This window comes from Gymnoscopelus microlampas (genome assembly GCF_963454915.1).
Source record: "Gymnoscopelus microlampas genome assembly, chromosome: 17".
NCBI lineage: Eukaryota > Metazoa > Chordata > Actinopteri > Myctophiformes > Myctophidae > Gymnoscopelus > Gymnoscopelus microlampas.
The window spans coordinates 20381862-20402556 of NC_139954.1; the positions used below are offsets into that span (position 1 = coordinate 20381862).

The following is a 20695-nucleotide window of genomic DNA, read 5'->3' on the forward strand; positions in this document are numbered from 1 at the left end:
TAACATGCATACTTGGATGAACTGAACATATTCACACAGTGGCCATTTTCATATTCAGGGGTTCCCCGAGTTGAAAGTAAGAGCAAAATGGCTGCCGTGTGAATATGATCAATAGGACCCCAAGAAGATGAGAGGTCATCTTGGTGGAAGACCACTAAGCTCGGAATCACTGAGTAGTAAGGACTGGTGGAGCTATTCTTCTACAAAATCAACACTGTTCCATTTTTCATTTGTTCAGGTGACATGGGGCACCCAGGACAGCCAGGGTTCCGAGGCCCCACAGGACCAGATGCGACCCCAGGTAGATCTGGACTGTCTGGAGAACCCGGCTTTCCAGGACCTAAAGGATACCACGGTGGGCATATATTACAATAAAACATAATGATCCAGGCCTCATTTCCTGCCAACCACATATAACCTGCTTGTCAAGTTAAAATCCTTGAAAGGAGAAACCAGCACTCACGGATACGGTCGAATAAAGCTGACGATGGCTGCTTGTTCTGCTGCCCATTTATTGTCAATACTGGATGCTTCTGGTGTCTTGTTTCACTGCTGTACTCATCATGGCCATCATAATTACAAAGATCATATCTGAGCCCTCATCCTGTGCCTCGCTGTCTGTCTCAATAAGCGGAATGGACTAACTGCTCTCCTCCAGTCTCCCTCTTCCTTGCATTATTTTTAATAGTGTTGTTTTTATATTGTTGCTGTCAGGCAGAAACCTTGTATTTGCATATTTCACCTTTTTTAGTATTAGTATTATTATTTGGGCCTTTATTTGATAGGTAGGCTACAGTGGCGAGAGACAGGAAACATAGAGAGAGAGAGAGTAGGGGGCAGGGTTCATCAATGTGTCAGTACAAGGACAAATGTGTCCATGGCAAAACGTGTCCATGTGAGTGGCAATAAGATTTTTTTTCCATTATAATTTTGTTCATGTAAGCACTGACTCAATTGTTGATATCCCGAACACGGAATAGACTTTGACCATGTTGCATTGCTGCCTGTATACAGCCAGTATATACGTAGTGGCTTACTTGCAAGTCTCCAGGTTTTCTTCAGAATAGGACACAGATTTAATTAATACAGAAATACTATCACTAGTATACATTTAGGGCTAGGTCTATGTGTTTCTTGTTATATTATTGACCGCTCATTTTGTATGTTCGTGGCAAAAATAAAGCTTTGCAATATGACAATATGACAAGTGTTGCTCACAACACCTCGCATCGCATGTAGCTCTGCTATTTTTGAAAAATTTAGATTTTTTTTTTTTACATTATGCCTATAATGACATGCCCAAAATAGGGATGCCAGCTTGAAGTGGTTAAGTCTGTCTGTGGGTTTTAGAAATATTTAACCAATGAAATCAACAAGAGCTGGTGACTAACAGGACTAATAATGGGATCCATTGGAACACAGGTTCTGGGTTCCATTTCCTGAAAAGTAACGGTTTTGGACATACAAGGTTTCTGCCTGACAGTGACGATATAAAATGTCATAATACACTTTATTTTGTTGATTTGATAATTACACAAATGTAATTATGTGTAATTGAAAGTTACTTATGGTTTATTCATCAGGGTTCCCTGGACCCAGAGGACATCCTGGTGTGGAAGCTCCGCGTGCAGAAACAGGTTCTCCTGGGCAGTATGGCTTCCCTGGATTCCCAGGTAGAAAAGGAGGCAAAGGAGACCAAGGTCAATCAGGATACAGGGGATCCGGTGGCGTGTCTGGGAAGAGAGGTAAACATAAAATCAGTGATTGTAAACCTTTTTCAATATCAAGGACCTCCAGTTTGGTATGCACTTGGCTAAGTGCAAGTGTCCATTTTGGCCTCTGGTGCGCCCTGGACACAGTGGACAGTGGATAAAATGTCTCAATTTTTTTCAGTAACATATAACAATATAACACAAGTACTCTCACGCTTACTGCACCACAAATGTCAACATTTCTATTATGATTAAAAATGAAACTATTTAGCAAACAATCTTTTCCTTGCTCCTGATGTGATATTAAAAGAAAATATGTTCCATTCTATAATTCCAGCTATTGCTTTGCTGCATTAGACATTGGTTTGACATTCAACTCATTCAATACTATATCTGATCGCTAAATTCTAGGTTAAGCTTCCATGATGCATTCACAAACCAGCCTGTGGGCAGATAGTTACAGTATTGCATGGGGTTCTCATCCAGGGGTTTGCGAATCCCTACGGCTTGAGGCACTTGTTGTAGTTGTTTTTTGTTTTTTTGCCTTATAGGCGTAAAAGGGGAACAAGGAATGATGGGCGTTCCTGGTAGGTCTGGTGTCCAAGGAGACTTAGGACCAATCGGTCCAAAAGGAGACACTGGACCCACAGGTAAATGACCTTACGTGATCTTATACCAGCAATGTGATCTCAGATCACTCACTGGTTCTAAGCTGCTTTACATTTTAGACTTTCCCACTCATCATCACATGATGACGAGTCACTTGATTCATCCCTGCAGGTTTTCCCGGAGCTCCAGGTAACGCGGGTCCCCGCCCTACCCCCCCAAGACTGCCTGGTGACAGGGGCCCTAATGGACCGCAGGGTATCAGAGGACCTGAAGGGGTCCGAGGGGAAAATGGACCACAGGGATTCCCTGGAGATCAAGGTTAGTTTTCTGGACATGATATTAAATGTTGAACTTAACTGTCTGTCTGACTGAACTGTTCCACATATAATGATACTCCCTAACCTTACAGGTTTTCACGGACCCGAGGGGCACAAGGGTATGCCAGGAATTGGTGGTAGACCAGGTACCCCTGGATTCCGGGGAGAACCAGGACAAGGGGGGCACCCTGGTCTGCAAGGCCTGGAAGGTGTGTTTGGTGCTGTGGAGCTAGTTAGTATTAGGGGAACTCGGCTGGATTAAAGAATTTAGAGGCTCAGGCAGGGAGGCAGTGACCACTGGGTTTGGATCATTATTTTAGAGAGTTATTGTAAACCACTAAGGAATGGGAAATGAGAGTTATCCACATGAAGCAGGCGTCTAGAAGGTCTATCAGGGTCTGAGTAGTATTATGTAATAATCAGTCTAGACTTGTGGACTATCAGGTTTTTAGGGCAGTTATGAAAGAATAATGTTATGTTTGTACAAATAAATCATGATGTTTCATTTAACTGATTTAGGATATATTTAGGATATCCAAAGCAAATCCTGAGCTAAACACATCCATTTTGTTTCTGAATCCGTGCTGAAGGTCGCCGTGGCAATCCTGGTATCTCTGGGATAACTGGCATGCCTGGACGCAGTGTCAGTGTGGGCTACCTGCTAGTGAAGCACAGCCAAGCAGAGCAGATTCCTATGTGCCCTGTGGGCATGTCTAAACTGTGGGATGGGTACAGTCTACTGTACTTTGAGGGCCAGGAAAAGGCCCACAACCAGGATCTAGGTATGTCTGTGTGAAAGATTCTCAAGATTAATCTGCACAGCACAAAAAGGTACTTTTTCTCACCGCAGATGTGTACTGCTGAGTGTAATTACAGTATTATGCTGACTGGTGTTTTTCAGGATTGGCTGGTTCCTGCCTGCCAAAGTTCAACACTATGCCCTTCCTGTACTGCAACCCTGGAGACATATGCCATTATGCCAGCCGAAATGATAAGTCCTATTGGTTGTCGACAACTGCACCTCTTCCCATGATGCCTGTGGAAGAGGAATCCATTGTACCACACATCAGCCGCTGCTCAGTGTGCGAAGCCCCGTCGGTTGCCATAGCAGTCCACAGCCAGGATATCACCATCCCTCAGTGTCCTGTGGGCTGGCGGAGCCTGTGGATTGGTTATTCATTCCTTATGGTGAGTCCCCTCATCCTTTTTGACCATGGAAATCATTAATGATCCAAAGTGAAACCCACTGGCATAATGAGGCTTATGATAACTATTGTGAAAACAGCAGTAGGCTACTCATGAAATACATCAATTTAACTTCCCTATTTTGGGCAAATCAAATTTGCAAACATCTGCTAATATTTGCAAACATATTTGAAAGTTTTCATAAATAGCAGAAATAGCGTATAGGGCTTACGTGATTAATGTCTACTTCATTCCTTGTCTTTGTCCCTGGTCTCACAGCACACAGCAGCTGGAGATGAAGGAGGTGGCCAGTCTCTGTCGTCGCCTGGCTCTTGCCTGGAAGACTTCCGCACAGCACCATTTATCGAGTGTAATGGGGCCAAAGGCACCTGCCACTACTTTCTAAACAAGCAGAGCTTCTGGCTAACCTCCTTGGACCAGTCATTCCAGACTGAGTTGACATCAGAGACCCTCAAAGCAGGCCAGCTCCTCTCACGCATCAGCCGCTGTCAGGTCTGCATGAAGAACCTGTGAGCGACACTTGCTTCAACGCAATTACAACAATTGTAATTGTAAATTCATGCCACCAGGAAGAAGTCAAAGACATGGATCTCATGTCAGTTCTCTCTCCATTTGCTAGACAGAAGCAACAGAGGGGGATTGATATACTTAACTTAACTTAACCCCCCATGTAAATATGATACCATAAAGTTCTGGCTTGGACCATGCGATGCATCTGGCTATGAGGGAAAAGTACCACTGTTTTTAAGAAGCAGAAGACAATCCCCATCATAACAGCATTCGAAAATAAAGTGTATTTTTGTTGTATTTGAAATGGTGCTTATTTTTTTTAACTTATTACCTCAGATATGATACAGTACATCATTGTATTAAAAGATCCAACATACAGCTGAACCAAAGATGCCTGTGTGTGCACTGCTTCAGTTAGAACTTTTCTAAATGGTTTTATTCTTATTGGGTATATTGCCCAACAATGCCACTAACACTGCTCCTCAACCGATTGTAAATTATGCCTGGCTTGATGTCTTAAACAATGGAGTAAACACTAAACAGTATTATTCTTTCTTTCAAATATTTGTACAAAGTCTAACCTTTTTATACAATTAAATAAACCCACTTGAAATTGATGTTCATTTTTGTGATGTATTCATCAGTTATTTCTAAATCATGTATATTGTTTACTTATGTATTACATTGTATCATTTGGCCACACAAAATGCACTGATTATTTTTTCTGTATTTATATCTGCTAAATGAACTCATTTTTGTTTTGTCCAATATGTCACACCATTTTATTTTCCTCTGCCCTTTGCTACTGGTAACCTAGTTGTACTATGCCAGGGGTCGGCAATAGGCGGCCCGCGGGCCGAAATTGGCCCCCCAGAAATAATATCTGGCCCGTGAGATAATTTTGAGAAAAAAAAATTTTTGAAAATTTTTTTTTTTTTTTTTTTAGAAAAATATTTTTTGATTTTGAACCCACTTTTGAAATCATGCACTCATAAACACGATGCATTTTAAAGGATTTATAACATTTTATAGCTAGATTAGAGGAAAATGGAGAAGAAAAAAAAAATCACCAGAAAAATCGCCTGTGCTGATATTTAAACCGGAAAAAATGTTGATTTATATTGGTCAAACAGAACCGAATTAGACCCAAATTAGACCCGAATTAGACCGAGTTAGACCCGAATTAGACCCGAAAAATTTTGCGCGCGCGTGCATGTTCGCGGGGAGGCCTGGCCCGCGATGGAATGTCTGGGAGTGATATTGGCCCTAGGCTTATCTCAATTGCCTACCCCTGTACTATGCTATGGTGTGCCATATCAAAAATAGCTGATCTACAATGCATTGTGAGCTTGTTGATCTGCTTCTTTTTCCCCCCATGGGACACCATTGTACAACAGAGTATAACAGCTGAATCTGCCAACAGTAGAGAATGTAAACAGCCCTGATCAAAGTTCAGAGCCAAAGATTTGATCACAGCAAATGTTTGCCTTCATCAGTGATGTGGTTTACAGCTTTTCTTTTACACAATTCTCAGAAGTAGGTCAATTGTTCTACTCCATGTTCTTTTTGAGATTCAACTTGGATGTTTAATGATTAAAGAATGAAGTCAGGCCAATTGTCGATTTCCCTTGAGTGACAATGTTTTATGCTTTATATTGTAATTGAAAATTAACAGATTAAATGGGATTTGTGTTCACTTGGCTGGTGCTCTTATTGCTAATCTACTGTGCTCTTCACCATCTAATCTCACATGCTAAAACAACTGCATCGTGGGATTTCAAAATAAAAATCTTTATTATCATAGCATCTTTAAAAAAAAAACATTAACAGGGATATTTACAATGTGTAGTTCAATACATTTACAGTGCAGATTATGTGCAAATGAAATGTAAAAGATCAATATCACAGCAAGTAATAAATCATAAAAGCAAAAAAAGTGATTTTTATGCATTAAGGAATCCTTAAAATAGGACTAGTTTACACAATATAATGTGCCACTCAGGTTAACAATTAGTGCCGTTTAACAATTGACAGCCAATGGCAGCCATTTTTCTTATGTCATAAATTATTTGTAACCCAACCTCGGAGTACGACATAAGAGCAAATAGCCACCGTGAAAATATTGTCAATAACATTAGTGACATTCTCATTTCAAAACGCTAATAGCAGTGATTGACTTATGTGTTGTGTATCAATGTAAGTGTATCAGTAGTGCGTTATTATGATTCCCACACCGCGTCGTGGCAAACCCGCTGAGCGGGCGCTGTGATTGGTCAGTAGTCGCTGTGATTGACAGTTCTCGTTTTTGCTACTATGCCTATACCTAACCTTAACCCTAACCCTAACCTCAGTAAAACTATGCCTAAACCTAACCCTAACCCTAACCCTAACCTCAGTAAGACTATGCCTAAACCTAACCCTAACCCTAACCCTAACCTCAGTAAAACTATGCCTGCCGGGGAGCCAATCAGACACGTAAGGCGGGTCTAAATCCAGGACGCGGCGTGGGATTCATAATAACGCCTCATAGACACGACCCTGTGCTGCACATAATGTAAAAGCAGCTTCTGTCCATTTAATGGCAAGTTTGTTTTTTTAAATGTACAAATTAGTATCCCAGCATTAAGTTACTTCCTACATCATCCTTCAAATATCATTGCAGATGATAAAACACAATATTGCTTTTGAGCTTTGATTGTCTGACAGCTTCAAGTGTGTGTGTGTGTGTGTGTGTGTGTGTGTGTGTGTGTGTGTGTGTACATACAGTATAGCCAATACCAACCGATCTCTCAACAGAAGCTCACCAAGAAACACAATCTCAGTATCTCTTTGTGACCATAGCGACTTGTAGATTAAACTTTAAAATAATAGTCACCTTTCTGTTCATGGCCACTCCTCCACCAGGGGGGGGTGGAGAGAGACCTTTGGCAGGGCCTAGCAGCAGGAGGCTTTGGACCGCTTGCCATTCACCCCACTGCACTCTTCCAGGTTAACGGTGGGAGATCCCTGGTTCTCATTCCTCTTCCTGAGGATATAAGGCAGCACCAGATCAAACAGTTTCTCAAACAGAAGGTCCACATTATACCCCGTCTTGGCGCTCGTCTCAAAGCACATCTTCTCAGCAGGTAGGCTGGTCTTTTCGTCCAGGCCTTTATAACGCAGTATCCTTCCATACAGTGCCACCGCATCGTCATGGCTAACCTGTTTCACTCCTGAGAGGAAGGTGGGGGAGGCAGGCGGAGTGGGGCAGGAAGAGGGAATCTCCAGCTCTGTCCTCTCCTCCTCGCCCTTAGCTTGGTCATCCATGCCTCCATCTGTGGCCTGGGCCATATGGGCCTTGGGGTCTGTGAGGTCTGCCTTATTGCCAACTACAGCGTAGATGCAGTCGTGATTGGCGGTGTCAGTCAGGGAAAGGAAACGCTCCTCCAGCTCGGCCAGGCTCTGCCAGTTGGTGACATCGTAGGTGAGGATGATGGCTGCTGCACCTCGACAGTACATGGAACCCAACCCGTGGAACTGCTCGCGGCCTGGAGTATAGAGGCAGCTATTAGTAACGCCTGATGGCAACTGTCCATTCAAACCCAAAATGAGCGTGCAATGGAAAGACAGACAAACACACACAAACACATATTTTCAAAAAAGATTCCAGCTAAACATCAAGGAATAACTATAGTCACATCCTCCTCAGTGTTAATATATTGTGTACAAATGTAACCAAATGGTGTGAGTAGAAAACACACCCACTATAAAATCATGCAGCTTCAAAACCACGACAAAAGTAAAATAAGTTTACATTGTTCATCATGAAGAGAAACAAAAATGCTGTAAACCATAAAGTAGAAAAGAAAAGTAGAGACCATGAGCAGCTGGGAAACAAAGGGAACCTTTGTTGATGACATATGCAGCCAGGATTCCTGAGGGTACACCGTGTGTGAATAAAAGAATGACCAGTCTGCATGCCTTTTTTTTTTTAAATAATATTGAGTAACATTTTTGTAACATTCCTTAGAGCTTTACAGATGAAATGTCTGCATCACTCTTCTGTATGGGGGCAACCTTTTCGAGTCATGGTCTACTTTTTACAGGGAAATAGAACAAAGGGTTGTTTTTAAGGGAAATGATTGAGAAGGGTCCACGCCATACACTGGTGCTATTGTGAAACAGGCTGACCATGACGTCATAGCCAGGTGCTGATGCGTCCATTAATAGGGCGGATTAGTTGAGATGTTACGGCAACCAAAAGTCAAACCCACGAATCTAGCCCCCTTTGTTAATGCATGCATTAGTCATCCTTTGGAACAGAATTGTGCAATATTCACTGTCAATGAGTGAATGTGAGGAATAAGACAAAAAGGTTAAAGCATGTGAAGTCAGGTTCTGCCAGTCTTCCTATCACAGCCATGTAATGTGACTGATCATGTGACTGATATGAGGAACACAGCGGATAGCTGAAAGGCCCTGAGCAACTAGAGTCTTCAAGTTCCGCAGAAATCACATACTGAACCTCATTCAGAGAGCTTTATCGTGAGGAAAAGGAGTACAACACTCTACTGTCAAAAAGAGGAAAAGAGAGGAAATTCTGCAGAAATGTCACAAACATGTTAGGACAGGGCTCATAACGACCATCATCACATAGTTTTATCCCTGTGCTGATAAGACACTCAAAATGTTAACTTTAATGACTCAGTGCTGGTGTAGCATTTCTGTAACCCAATGACAAGAAACATAGGAGCATTTGAGGCCATAGGGTTTATGGAACAAAGTGCATCAGTTTCAAGATTATTCGTTAGCAGCGGTGGTGAACTTTATAGTCCTTAAGGCTATATGTACACTTTGGCTCTAAACCTCTTTGCAACAGATCAAAAATACATAGTTTTGCAATAGTGGGGAATCTGAGGATGCCAAGTGATTGGGTAATTCCGGACAAACAGTTTGTGGAGATCTGACATGCCTAATATGCGTACTTCCACTTTGCCCTAAATTATCTCAATGGTCACACTCATCACCTCACAGCACCTTACACAAATACTGGTCGCTGGCACCAGTATTTGTGGAAAGCATTGGCTAAATATGTGCTTAGTATGTTAATCATTGGATTTCGTGGCCGGCATCTTTACTCACACAACTAGAGCCCATTCCCAACATAATGTTGTACGTATCAGAGCTAAGTGAACGTATCTTATTGTTCTGTATCCAATGCACACACATCCACAAATGTAGTTACTTCCACCAAAGAGGTTGTTTTCAAACCATCTGTTTATCTGGCTGAGTGAGACCAACATCCCGAAACTAATAGCCAGATTGCCATGGAATTTGTTGTGTATATTCATGCTCCCAAGAGGAAGAAACCTAAAGTGACCCCATGACTTTTCCCCTAGTGTCACCATATCAGCAAAACTGGGTTCCTGCAGAGCTGAGATAACTGCACTTTCGGACACACACTGCAGTTTCCGCCTTTAAGGTTGGGGTTAGGGTTATGGTTACAGTTAGGTTTGGCCAAACATTCAAAAGAGCAAACTGAGGAGATTTGCAGGCCTTGGCAGGGGTCTACTGTTGTTGTTTTGTTGTTAGTGTTGTTCAAATTGGAGTTGCGATTTCATATTTACACACATAATGTTACAAAGTAAACTGGTGGTTATGTGTTTAGGGAAGGCAACAATAGTGCAGGATTGCTGACCATACTCTATTTGCTAGAAAACAAGTGTTTAGTGGACATATGGTTCTTTTGAGAGAGCTTATTTGCACAGCATTGGTCTGTAAACAGTAAACAGTCTCATGCCAAGGCTACAGTAAAATCCTGAGATGAATTTATCTATTTCTATTTATCTGTGGAAATGGAAACCAACTCCAAATGGACCCAAACTCTGAGAGTATAAAGGGAGCCTGGACCCTTACTTTAAGGGTACTCTAAGTAAAGTAACACGAGAATGTTACTGGGTACAAACCCTCAGTTGGACAAACCCTACAGTTAAGTTAGATAGTAAACCACGCCAGGGGCAAAAAACACTATGTGACACAATAAAAACTAACGGTATATAAACAAAGCGAGCATTACCAGCAGTGTCCCATATGGAGATATTGTAAGGACCCCACTGTTTGAGGTAAAACGCCCCTCCGACGGTGCTGATGGTGTCTCTGAACTTCCTCTCCGTGTACCTGTGGAGCAGAGACGTCTTCCCCACGTTCATGTCTCCCAGAATCACCACCTTCACGTCGGGTTTCTTCATCTTCGACATCTCGGGCATGTTGTCGGTGCTCTTTGGGGGGTGTTTTAAAAGATCAACAGTCCTTTAGCCGCCAGTCAACTTGCTGTTGCGTTCATAAAACCCCATCAGAACAAAAAACAATTGTTTACGGAATCGTATCCGACATTTGTTCCGAATGAAAATAACGGAGGTTACAAATAATTAAGCTAGAAGTAAGCTCTACTGCTATCCAGAGTGGGTCGTCATCTTGTTGCAGGCTCAGAGTGAACTTCACAAACTACTGAGGTGAAACGGGAAGTGAGTCAAAAAGTACAATCTCTTTGGTAGAAAGGGGGTACGTACGATTTGCCACACCGGTTCGCCCTGATGAGCGGATTGTTATGTTCTTGTACTCGACACGATCTACACACACAGTGATGGTAAAAGTACTCACATTTTTTTACTTAAGTAAAATTATCAATACTGCAATGTAGAAATAATCTGTTACAAGTAAAAGTTCAGGGTTGGTATCAAAATGTAGTCGTGGTATCACGATGCTGTGTAGCCAATGGCCAAAGTTTAAATAGGGCTGCAGTGGTAAATGTATGTTTTGTAAGTAACTAGTAACTACAAAGGTTTCAAATAATTGTTAAGTGGAGTAAAAAGTACAATATTTGCCTCTGAGATGTATGGAGTAGAAGTAAAAGTATATTTTAAAAAAAAAGGAAATACTCCACTAAAGTAAAAACATACCAAAACTGTACTTTACTTGAGTAAATGTACTTAGTTACTTACTGGTCTCGCCGTAGAAAGTTGTTGTTTTAATAGCTTATGTATTACAGTATAACGGCATTACTTTTCAGGCGAAATAAAGATGAACAAACCAAACAAGAAAAAAACACTTTCATTTAGCCACTGACATGACCGAAAGATGGCAGAAACCTATTATTAAAAATAATAATACTAATAATCCTGTATCGCCTACAAGAGACGTGCTGTTTAACTACAAAATGTGTCAGTATACCTTTAATTGCTCCAACCAATTGAATACCAGTAAACATCAGAGCTTTCTTCCTGTGTTGCACAGGACAAAATAATCACCTCATGATCAAGAATATTGCCCTATTTTCAGCGTTGACGCGCAAATCCAGTTTAGGTAAGAAGGATCCGGTTGTCAAAGGAATGAATGCGGTGGTTGTGTTTTCATTGAGACATGAGACAGAATGCCGCAAGAGACTCAAATGGTCGCCTTTTGCTTCATCACAATTGTGCTGTCGATTGTTGTAACACTGTCACTGGTCTATACGAATAACGAAGGTAAAGTATGAACGGCGTAGTGATCATTATAGTTATTTCACGTTTGTGTCTTTGCTTCTAAACTTTGTACACAAATCAAATCGTCTGTCGTTCTTTAGCATTTCAGTGCAGGGGACAAATGAACAAGGAGGAACTCTAGGACCCCGCAGACACCCTAGCATGGACGATGTAGGCGGAGACGTTCCAAATGAGGTCTAGAGACGACTGAACTGGGGTCAGTTTAGCATTTGGTCCGTCAATGTTAAATGTCGGCTTGTGGGCGGGGTTACTGATCCCAGTTCAGTTTTGATGGCTAAATGTCACCCAAAGAACGTATTTTGACGTAGGTGATAAAGATTCTAGACACTGGCTAGCATACGAATAGTTTTACACAGTACAGGAAATTGCTTGTATTTAAAAAACTGGAAATACTACGATTGCTAGGTGGCACAAAGTTGACGAACCCAACAGTTGTTATTTGGAGCACCGGAGTATCGCGGCTGTGATGTAACGTTAGCAAAACTGGGCAAACCGCCGTTTCAGCCGTCCATCATCATCATATCCGCAGTGTCAACATATCCATTTGTTATCTAGTTGACTTGCTTTACTGTTGTTACAAGGCGACCTGGTTTTGGACCGACCATGCATGCAAATACAACACGGGGTTTTCTGTGGTCGGATGTAGAGACCAGAACCTTGCTGAACATCTGGGGGGAGCAGGACATCCAGGTAGCGCTGGACGGAAACTTCCGAAACAGCTTTGTCTACCGAGATGTTGCGCGGCGGCTGGGGGTGATGGGCTTTGAGAGGACCCCGGAGCAGTGCCGCGTGCGGATAAAGAGCCTCAAGAGGCAATATTTACTTGCGAAGGAAGGTAATCTGCGGAACAACGGGCAGTATCACAAGATATGTAAGTTTTACGACACGATGGAAAGGATTTTAAGCAACCGACCTGCGATTGACCCTCAGGAGTTCATTGACAGCGGGGCAGGTGGCGATGAGACGGGGGATGGCGCGGAAGAGGATGGAGATGATGTTCAGGACACATACTCGGAGACCATGGGAGAATGTCCCATTCCTGCAGAAACTGAAGTGAAGCTGGAGTATCCGACTGTTCCCATTCCTATTCCTGTTAAAGTGACGGTGGGAAATAATGGTGAGTGCTCAAACTGTATCCATATAATACCAGCTCTCGTAAAGTTGTATAATATTCTGTTAATTGTTATTCAACAAATTGCATTGTGCAAACCTGCATTTGATTTACCTTTTTTAATCATTTACAATGTTGGATTCTTTGTTTTACTACAGGTGGAACATTGAGGCAAAACAAGAACAGTAGCCAGGGAGCCAGTAGTCTGTCGCCCGGCAAGCCAAAACGGCAGAGGAAGCGGCGGGCAAACTTCCCCATGGAGAAGCTGATGGAGCAGTTCCTGGAGCAGAGCGCCCAGGCTGAGGAGTGCTTCTACCGGATGGAGGAGCAGCGTCTACGGGCAGAGGACCGTCGGAGAGAGGTCGAACATTCCAGGGAGCTCCAAATGCTGCAGATGCTTGGCCAGATGTTCTCCAACATCTCCCCTGCCAGCTCTGCTCCGGCAGAGTCGCCATCCAGGACAGTGCCCCCCGCCAGTGCCCCTGTATACTCCAGTGCCTCTCCCTCTTGTACACGTGGCCAGTCCAGTCATCACCGACGTCCTTCACCCCAGGCAGATTATTTGAACCAACAAAGTCAACAGTTCAACCCAGATCCCAATTCATTAGGTATTAGCTTTTCTGTGACACTGGAGCCTCAAGATGGAGACCTCAAAAGATACATCCACAATATTGACAAACACAATGATAGAGCCATTACTCTGTTACAGACAGTAGGCCTAAATTGTGTTTTTCGTGAGGTTCTTTGTTTTGTTTTGGGGGGGTTTCTCAGTGCAGTAGAGTAGACACTATGGGCCGGCTCAGACGAGGCATTAAAATGCATTGTGGATACCCTGGCTGCAAGCTTTAAACACAGGTCTGAACAGTCTTACATTTTCCTCAAGACATCCTGGTATTTTCTGGGTGGTGGAGGTAAAACACTCACCCACTACTACGGCAGAGAACCGGGTTTGATTCCCAACGGTGGTGCCTCTTGCCCAGTGCTTCAACAAACACAGTTGCAGAGTTCACAGATGGGAAGCCTTCAAGGATTGGCTCCTTGTTGTTGCTCTAATAGCTCCTACTGGTTGGTCAAGGTGTCTGACTTAAGCTCTCCAAAAAGGAGAGGCTCTTGGAAAAATACAATAGAGGCCCCCAGAGTGAATAAAACACATAATATTGGGGACGATTAAGTTATTTACAATGCATAAGATTTGTATTTGGCGTACATGGTTCAGCACAAGCTATTCTTAACGCCATGTGGATAAGTTACGACAGGTGACGGGTATCTGCATTAAGCCTATCCCAAAAATGAAGCAAAAACATTATAAGGGGATGTGCATGGGCAACTCCATTTACTCTCTATATAGTCTATTTATCAAGAGTGCGTGGAACATCTTGAGCACTGTAGGCCGGTTTGCCTGTTTTTTTTTAGCATGACTATTTGCATATTGAGAAAATAAGTGGACACTAAAACACAGTTCAGTCACATTCCAATTTAAGATGTAACAGCAATCTATCTCAACTGGATATATCTGGATACAACCAGATCTGAATTCTGAACTGGGCTTATGCTAGTTTGTGTGTTTTATTTTGGATTTAGTTCAAGACAAGTACAGTAGTATATCATGTCAGTGCTCAGCTGGAATTTAATTTAATCTCTCGCTATGTTTCTCCCAGTCATTGATCGTTACTTCAGCTTTGGCTCCAAGGGACACAGAGGGATGGATGATGATATCCTTACACTGGTGAAGAGTATCATACCTCCACTGACATCAAAAAAGCACAAGGGTCAAGATGGAAGAATTGGGATCATTGGAGGTTGCCAAGAGTACGTTGTGCAATAGGAGTGTATTTTAAATTATGTATTCTCTATAGAGCCTTGTTCTTAGTTCTTTCCTTCTTCTGTCTCTCATGTCAGGTATACAGGAGCGCCATACTTTGCTGCCATCTCTGCACTGAAAGTGGTAAATGCTCAACATTTTCAAGCTTGAACAATCATTAAAGGGAGGGACACTATTATGGGTTTCAACATTACTACACTAGCTACTCTTATCCTTTTAGACTAAATGTCTGACTGTACCTCGTGCTGTTCACATTTCTGACTAATAATGTATTCAGCTCAGTGGCATTGTGATTAGAGTGTCCGCCCTGAGATTTGGAGGTTGGGTTCAATTCCCGGCAGAGTAGTACCAAAGACTAAAAATGGTACCCAATGCCTCCCTACTTGGCACTCCGCATCAAGGGTTGGATTGGGTGTATGTCCGTGCAACATGCTACAGTCATGTCCAGGGGGGTGTACTTGTACATCATGGCCGGGAATGTGCTTGACTTGTACATCAAGCCGCCGATACAGAAACAGGAGACAGGCTCCTGAGCTATGGGCCACATGGCTCGGGAACCATTTGTTCCCAAGGATACTTGCATATCACAGCTTTCAACATTATCTGTACATTATATTAAAATATTAATTTGGTCAAGGTAATTATGGCCATAGAATGTGGGTGATGCCTACCAAATACACTATAGGATTTGTAGGAAAACAGAAAGGGGAAAACAGCCAGAAAGGGTAATTTTCTCCCGCAATATGGATTGAATGATAAATATTGTTGTTTCTTAAAAATTCACTGAAATGGACATCAGAGGCATTATAGTGTACCTTTAACATTCTGATCCGTTCTTATTAGTTTATTAGTAAGTCTGTAGTATAGTGACATTTTGTCTTTGCTGTCTCTCTCTAGGGGGCTGACCTGTCTCATGTATTCTGCACCAGGGATGCTGCAACTGTAATCAAGTCATACAGCCCTGAGCTCATAGTCCATCCTGTACTGTAAGTATGCTTTGAACCATTGAGTAATACTGTAAGGCAAGGAATTTTATTTGTATAGCACATTTCAACAACAAGGCAATTCAATTAAATGTGCTTTACACAAAACATCAAGCAAACGAAACACAATTATAACATGACATTAGGATGCATAAAACAAAATAAGTAAAAAATAACAAATTCAACTAGAAAAAGTGCTCCTCGCAGCACAAGTCTCCGCCAGCAGACTTGTGTTGGGAATGTTGGGAATGTTCTAATTCTTATGTTCTAATCTTTTCCTTGTGGTGTCAGGTGCTCGTCTTCGTTCTTTGTCATTTTCAGATGCGAGTGTTCTTCGTCTTTGTTTCTTAGATTTGTCCTTCTCCTGTTGGCGTTGCGCCTTTGGTTCTTCATCGGTTTGCAGACAATGATTAGCTTCTTCAGTTTGCATAATAAGAGTTAGTTGCACTGTGTCATTAACTGTGATCTCAGTTTGTACTGGAATGTACTGTTCTTGATTAATCCTGTCTAAGCTATTTATTGTTGTCTCCGCCAGGAGAGTTTGTTTTCACTTTCTGAAACTGGGACTAACATTGGTCAAGCCTCACGTGACACGTGACAATACGGTGAAATAGTGTGATCTGATTGGCTAGTGACGTATAGCGGCCTATAAATACATGTGTCACTTTGAAAGAGTCTGTGCCTCTTTCAAAGTGATGTAAGACAGGAATAATCACGAAATGGCTGAGAAATGGCGGATACTGTAACAATTGGATAGGACACTTACACAGACAGGACGGATAGGACACTTACATAGACAGGACGGATAGGACACTTATACAGACAGGACGGATAGGACACTTATACAGACAGGACGGATAGGACACTTACACAGACAGGACGGATAGGACACTTAAACAGACAGGACGGATAGGACACTTATACAGACGGATAGGACACTTGTGTCATGTTACTATGACACAGTAACATGTTCTATTTTTTGTAAGAATTAGAACATAAGAATTAGAACATTCCCAACATTCCCAACACAAGTCTGCTGGCGGAGACTTGTGCTCCGAGGAGCACTTTTTCTAGTATTACACATTGTGGTGACACCAGTGTGTCTACATAATGTATTGCTCCGCCATTTCGCAGCCATTTCGTGATTATTCCTGTCTTACCTCACTTTGAAAGAGGCTAAGACTCTTTCAAAGTGACACATGTATTTATAGGCCGCTATACGTCACTAGCCAATCAGATCACACTATTTCACCGTATTGTCACGTGTCACGTGAGGCTTGACCAATGTTAGCTTGGCCGAGGGGGGGGGGGCGGAAAGTGAAAACAATGTCTCCTGGCGGAGACAATTACAGTGCAGAAGAAAAAGAAAAGTACTATAATACTTAAATAAAGTAAGTAGCCTAGAAATCATAAGAGGATTTTATTTTTACACTTACAAGTACAATCTTGCTTGCTAGCTTCATGATATTTGATAGAGGATAAACAAGTATTAGTTATGAGTGATATATTTACAACTACAATTTACAATATACAGTATATGAACACCACTATTTCTGTTTCGGAGTAGGCATGTGTAAACACCATATATCCCATTTATAATAACAAAGATTGTCTCATCCATATTAAGAAACACAGTAAGATAACTGCTTTAAACAAAATGTCTGGGACTTTGAGACATTTTTTTTTCTTGTTTACTTTTGTTCTTCATGGTGTGCTTAATGCTCAGTTGCCAACTGGTCGTGTTAAACATGTAAAAAACATGTGTATATAGCAGGATTATTGATGTGATGAGCATCCATATCCAAATAAGAGCTTAACCCATTAAGACCTGGAACTGTGTCATTTTTAGATTTGAGCTAAAAAAAAAGCATTATTTTACACTTTTGGCTATTCAAAAATAGCAGATCTACAGGCTCATAGCGCGGCACCGAGTGCCGCGCTATGAGCTTGTAGATCTGCTATTTTTTGAAAAATCGTGAAAATGTGTGCAATTCTTTGAATATATATATATTTTTTAAAGCGAACATTTTTAACTCAAATCTTTGCTTCTGGGGGGGTCCCTGGAACAAAATATTTTGATGGGGGTCCACGGCCAAATACATATCATTTTGGGGGTCCTTGACATGAAAAATATTGAGCACCACTGATATAGAAACGTAAGTTTTTCAGAAAACTGTTGAGATTTAGGAGACATGTAGAATCGGCTTCAGGTCTCAATGGGTTAACTGGGAAGGGAGCTGTTAACCATGATGCTGTGGGCATATAAAACATCCTCTTTGTGGCACATGTGTGTATTATTTATGTAGGGACAGCCCCAATGCAGTGGAGGAGATAGAGAAATGGCTCCCAAGATTACACAGCCTGGTGGTGGGCCCAGGACTAGGGAGGGAGGACGCACTCCTGAAAACAGCCAAGGCATGTGAAATATACCTACAGTATCCAATGCTAATATTCCACTGTTTCTACTACCCTCATGCAACTGAATACATTTTCAACAATTATTTAACAAATGCAATAGCATAACCAATATGTATTGTGTTTGTAAGTTTGTGATTATTATGATCTTCAATTGAAACTTTCCCTCCCTTTTTAGGAGGTGATAGAGAAGACAAAAGCAAGAGATATTCCTATAGTTATTGATGCAGTAAGTCCTCATCTTGTTAAATTATTGGCTGTGGAAGAGATCGGATTGTAATGGCAAAAATCTGAATTGCACTGATTTGACAGTGTAGCTGAGTGGTTTGTTTGTTTGTTTTGTCTTCAACAGGATGGATTATGGCTAGTTGCACAGCAGCCATCTGTCATTCAGGGGTACCAGAAGGGTATTCTTACACCTAACTTCATGGAGTTCACTCGACTATATGAAGCACTGGTGGGTCTTAACATTACATATTAGCTTAATCATGGTTATTTGATATAATCGTATAATATTTGCATAATCGTCAGAATCTTTTCCATTCATCTGTATAAATTAATCTGTAGAAAAATGTACATAAATATTCAAGAGCTTATAGATCTGCTATTTTCACTACTTTTTGACATTTTTGAAAGTATACAATTTATTGGTACCGGTCATTGCTTTGTACATTTAACTTATTTGTTATATCTGCCCTGTGCAATTTTTGTTTACAAAGCCTAGTGTGTGTGTGTGTGTGTGTGTGTGTGTGTGTGTGTGTGTGTGTGTGTGTGTGTGTGTGTGTGTGTGTGTGTGTGTGTGTGTGTGTGTGTGTGTGTGTGTGTGTGTGTGTGTGTGTGTGTGTGTGTGTGTGTGTGTGTGTGTGTGTGTGTGTGTGTGTGTGTACGTCACAATGTTTTAGCACCAGGAACCTATGGACAGCGATGATCATCAGAGGAGCGCCATGCAGCTCAGTGTAGCTATGGGCAACCTCACCGTTGTGCTCAAAGGGGAACAGGATGTAATCACGGATGGCACCAAGGGTTTGTATGCAGCATCCACATCCAACCACTTAAACTCCATAGACTTAGTAAACTGGACCTGAGTTGGCTCTGTACTTGGACCGCTCTCCCTCTACACCAAATCTCTTTGCCAAAAATAGACTATGCGTTGTGAGCTTGTAGATCAGATATTTTTGGATGATGTTCCCATTATATGGATGCTGTGGTTCAAGTGGTTCAGTACTTCGGTTCAGATCATTACACTTCAAAAACGAATTTGTATGATAACTATAGGGAGATCTTTCCTCACATGAGCCATAGTTCTTTATTTGTCAATTGAGAAATCAATAAAAAAAGAAAGATATTGCATGCTTACACTGTGTGTGTGTGTGTGTGTGTGTGTGTGTGTGTGTGTGTGTGTGTGTGTGTGTGTGTGTGTGTGTGTGTGTGTGTGTGTGTGTGTGTGTGTGTGTGTGTGTGTGTGTGTACTGTGTAAGCATGTAATATCTTAATATAATAAGCATGTAATATTACAGTGTGTAAACAGTCTAATAGTGTCCTCTTGTCTACAGTGATCCTGTGCAGCGTTGAGGGCAGCGGGAGACGATGTGGAGGACAAGGTGATCTTCTCTCTGGATCTTTAGGTGTGCTAGCACACTGGGCCTATGCTATGCAATCTGCAGGAATTGCCAAAAGGTACAGACATGATACGCTAGTTTGGAAATGTGTTTGTTTAACTCTGAGTGTATAAATGGAACCAAATGGACCCGTAAGGCTCCTCTGAGTTACAAATTGATCAATTAACACTGTGGATTTTACTGTGTTGTATGTTTTAAATATTTAATTGTATTATTTTAAACTGAAGCCGTTATTAATATAATATTGGCTGGCATGCTTCCTAATCATTGAATAAATCTGTCTTATCCAACTTTCAGTGTCAATCCATCAATCATTGCAGCGTTTGGGGCTTGCTCCCTGACCAGGCAATGCAACAGTCACGCATTCCACCAACGCGGCCGATCCACTACCACCTCAGATATGATCGAGGAGATCAACTCTGCCTTCAAAAAGCTCTTTGAAAACTGAAAAGAAAAAAAAACCTGTAAAAACTGTAAAAATGTATGTTCGTATAAACTTACCAACTACGTTTAGCATCCACACAACAAGCAATGTCCAAGTAGTGGCTGGTGGAAGTGGAGAATTGGGTTTCATGGAGCAGGTGTGGGAAAGGCACCCCAGGAGAGTTTTCATAATCCCATGCTCACACAATAAGCTGGTGCTGTGTTAATTATATGCCTGTTTGAATATGAAATAAATATCAGGAAATATTTAAATTACGTTTTTATGTGATCCACCTGAGTAAACTCTGATGCTCTTATTTGATTCTGTCGCACTCGCCACGTGGGGGCGATGTTGACAGAGGTAAAGCTGATTCTACTTTAAGCAGTCCTGCACTGCATGCGAAGTTTTTTTTTCCCCTTTACATTTTTGATCAAATATGAGCATAAT

At 41.7% G+C, this 20695-nt stretch overlaps 3 protein-coding genes across 6 annotated transcripts in view; 2 read left to right on the forward strand and 1 right to left on the reverse strand.

Moving 5' to 3' along the window:
• Window positions 1-6050, forward strand: part of col4a2 (collagen, type IV, alpha 2) — a 69715-nt gene extending 63665 nt beyond the window's left edge. Inside the window, exons 41-48 of the mRNA XM_084083942.1 lie at window positions 239-355; window positions 1584-1745; window positions 2264-2362; window positions 2493-2639; window positions 2731-2847; window positions 3229-3420; window positions 3540-3826; window positions 4103-6050. Of these exons, the coding sequence (XP_083940068.1) occupies window positions 239-355; window positions 1584-1745; window positions 2264-2362; window positions 2493-2639; window positions 2731-2847; window positions 3229-3420; window positions 3540-3826; window positions 4103-4357 (1376 nt within the window). The 3' untranslated portion in view covers window positions 4358-6050. The remainder of the gene's footprint in view (window positions 1-238; window positions 356-1583; window positions 1746-2263; window positions 2363-2492; window positions 2640-2730; window positions 2848-3228; window positions 3421-3539; window positions 3827-4102) is intronic.
• Window positions 6051-6126: 76 nt separating this feature from the next.
• rab20 (RAB20, member RAS oncogene family) lies at window positions 6127-11754 on the reverse strand. 2 transcript variants are annotated; one of them, XM_084084890.1, is made up of 3 exons: window positions 11641-11754; window positions 10410-10611; window positions 6127-7881 (listed from the first exon to the last, which is right to left on the reverse strand). In XM_084084890.1, exons 2-3 carry the CDS (start codon window positions 10597-10599, stop codon window positions 7289-7291), a joined length of 783 nt encoding a protein of 260 aa, XP_083941016.1. In that variant the 5' UTR covers window positions 10600-10611; window positions 11641-11754; the 3' UTR covers window positions 6127-7288. The 2 variants fall into 2 exon arrangements, with proteins under 2 accessions (XP_083941016.1, XP_083941015.1); XM_084084889.1 differs by lacking the exon at window positions 11641-11754 and having other exon boundaries at window positions 10410-11064.
• Window positions 11359-20514, forward strand: LOC311064870 (ATP-dependent (S)-NAD(P)H-hydrate dehydratase-like). 3 transcript variants are annotated; one of them, XM_084084885.1, is made up of 12 exons: window positions 11359-11695; window positions 12805-12991; window positions 13144-13593; window positions 14644-14794; window positions 14885-14930; window positions 15705-15793; window positions 18097-18205; window positions 18384-18434; window positions 18558-18662; window positions 19108-19228; window positions 19759-19882; window positions 20122-20514. In XM_084084885.1, the coding sequence occupies exons 2-12, from the start codon at window positions 12895-12897 to the stop codon at window positions 20270-20272; spliced, it is 1494 nt and encodes a 497-aa protein (XP_083941011.1). In that variant the 5' UTR covers window positions 11359-11695; window positions 12805-12894; the 3' UTR covers window positions 20273-20514. The 3 variants fall into 3 exon arrangements, with proteins under 3 accessions (XP_083941011.1, XP_083941010.1, XP_083941012.1); XM_084084886.1 differs by lacking the exon at window positions 11359-11695 and adding an exon at window positions 12576-12709; XM_084084884.1 differs by lacking the exon at window positions 11359-11695 and having other exon boundaries at window positions 11871-12991.
• The last annotated feature ends 181 nt before the right edge of the window (window positions 20515-20695 follow it).

Excerpts from the sequence above, each read along its gene's own strand:
- rab20 (XM_084084890.1), bottom strand. The coding sequence starts at position 10,599 with ATGCCCGAGATGTCGAAGATGAAGAAACCCGACGTGAAGGTGGTGATT. Across the intron at positions 7,882-10,409 it reads CTCCATATGGGACACTGCTG|GCCGCGAGCAGTTCCACGGG; the intron begins GTAATGCTCGCT and ends TCTATACTCCAG.
- LOC311064870 (XM_084084884.1), top strand. The coding sequence starts at position 12,478 with ATGCATGCAAATACAACACGGGGTTTTCTGTGGTCGGATGTAGAGACC. Across the intron at positions 14,795-14,884 it reads ATCATTGGAGGTTGCCAAGA|GTATACAGGAGCGCCATACT; the intron begins GTACGTTGTGCA and ends CTCTCATGTCAG. Across the intron at positions 19,883-20,121 it reads TCTGCAGGAATTGCCAAAAG|TGTCAATCCATCAATCATTG; the intron begins GTACAGACATGA and ends TCCAACTTTCAG.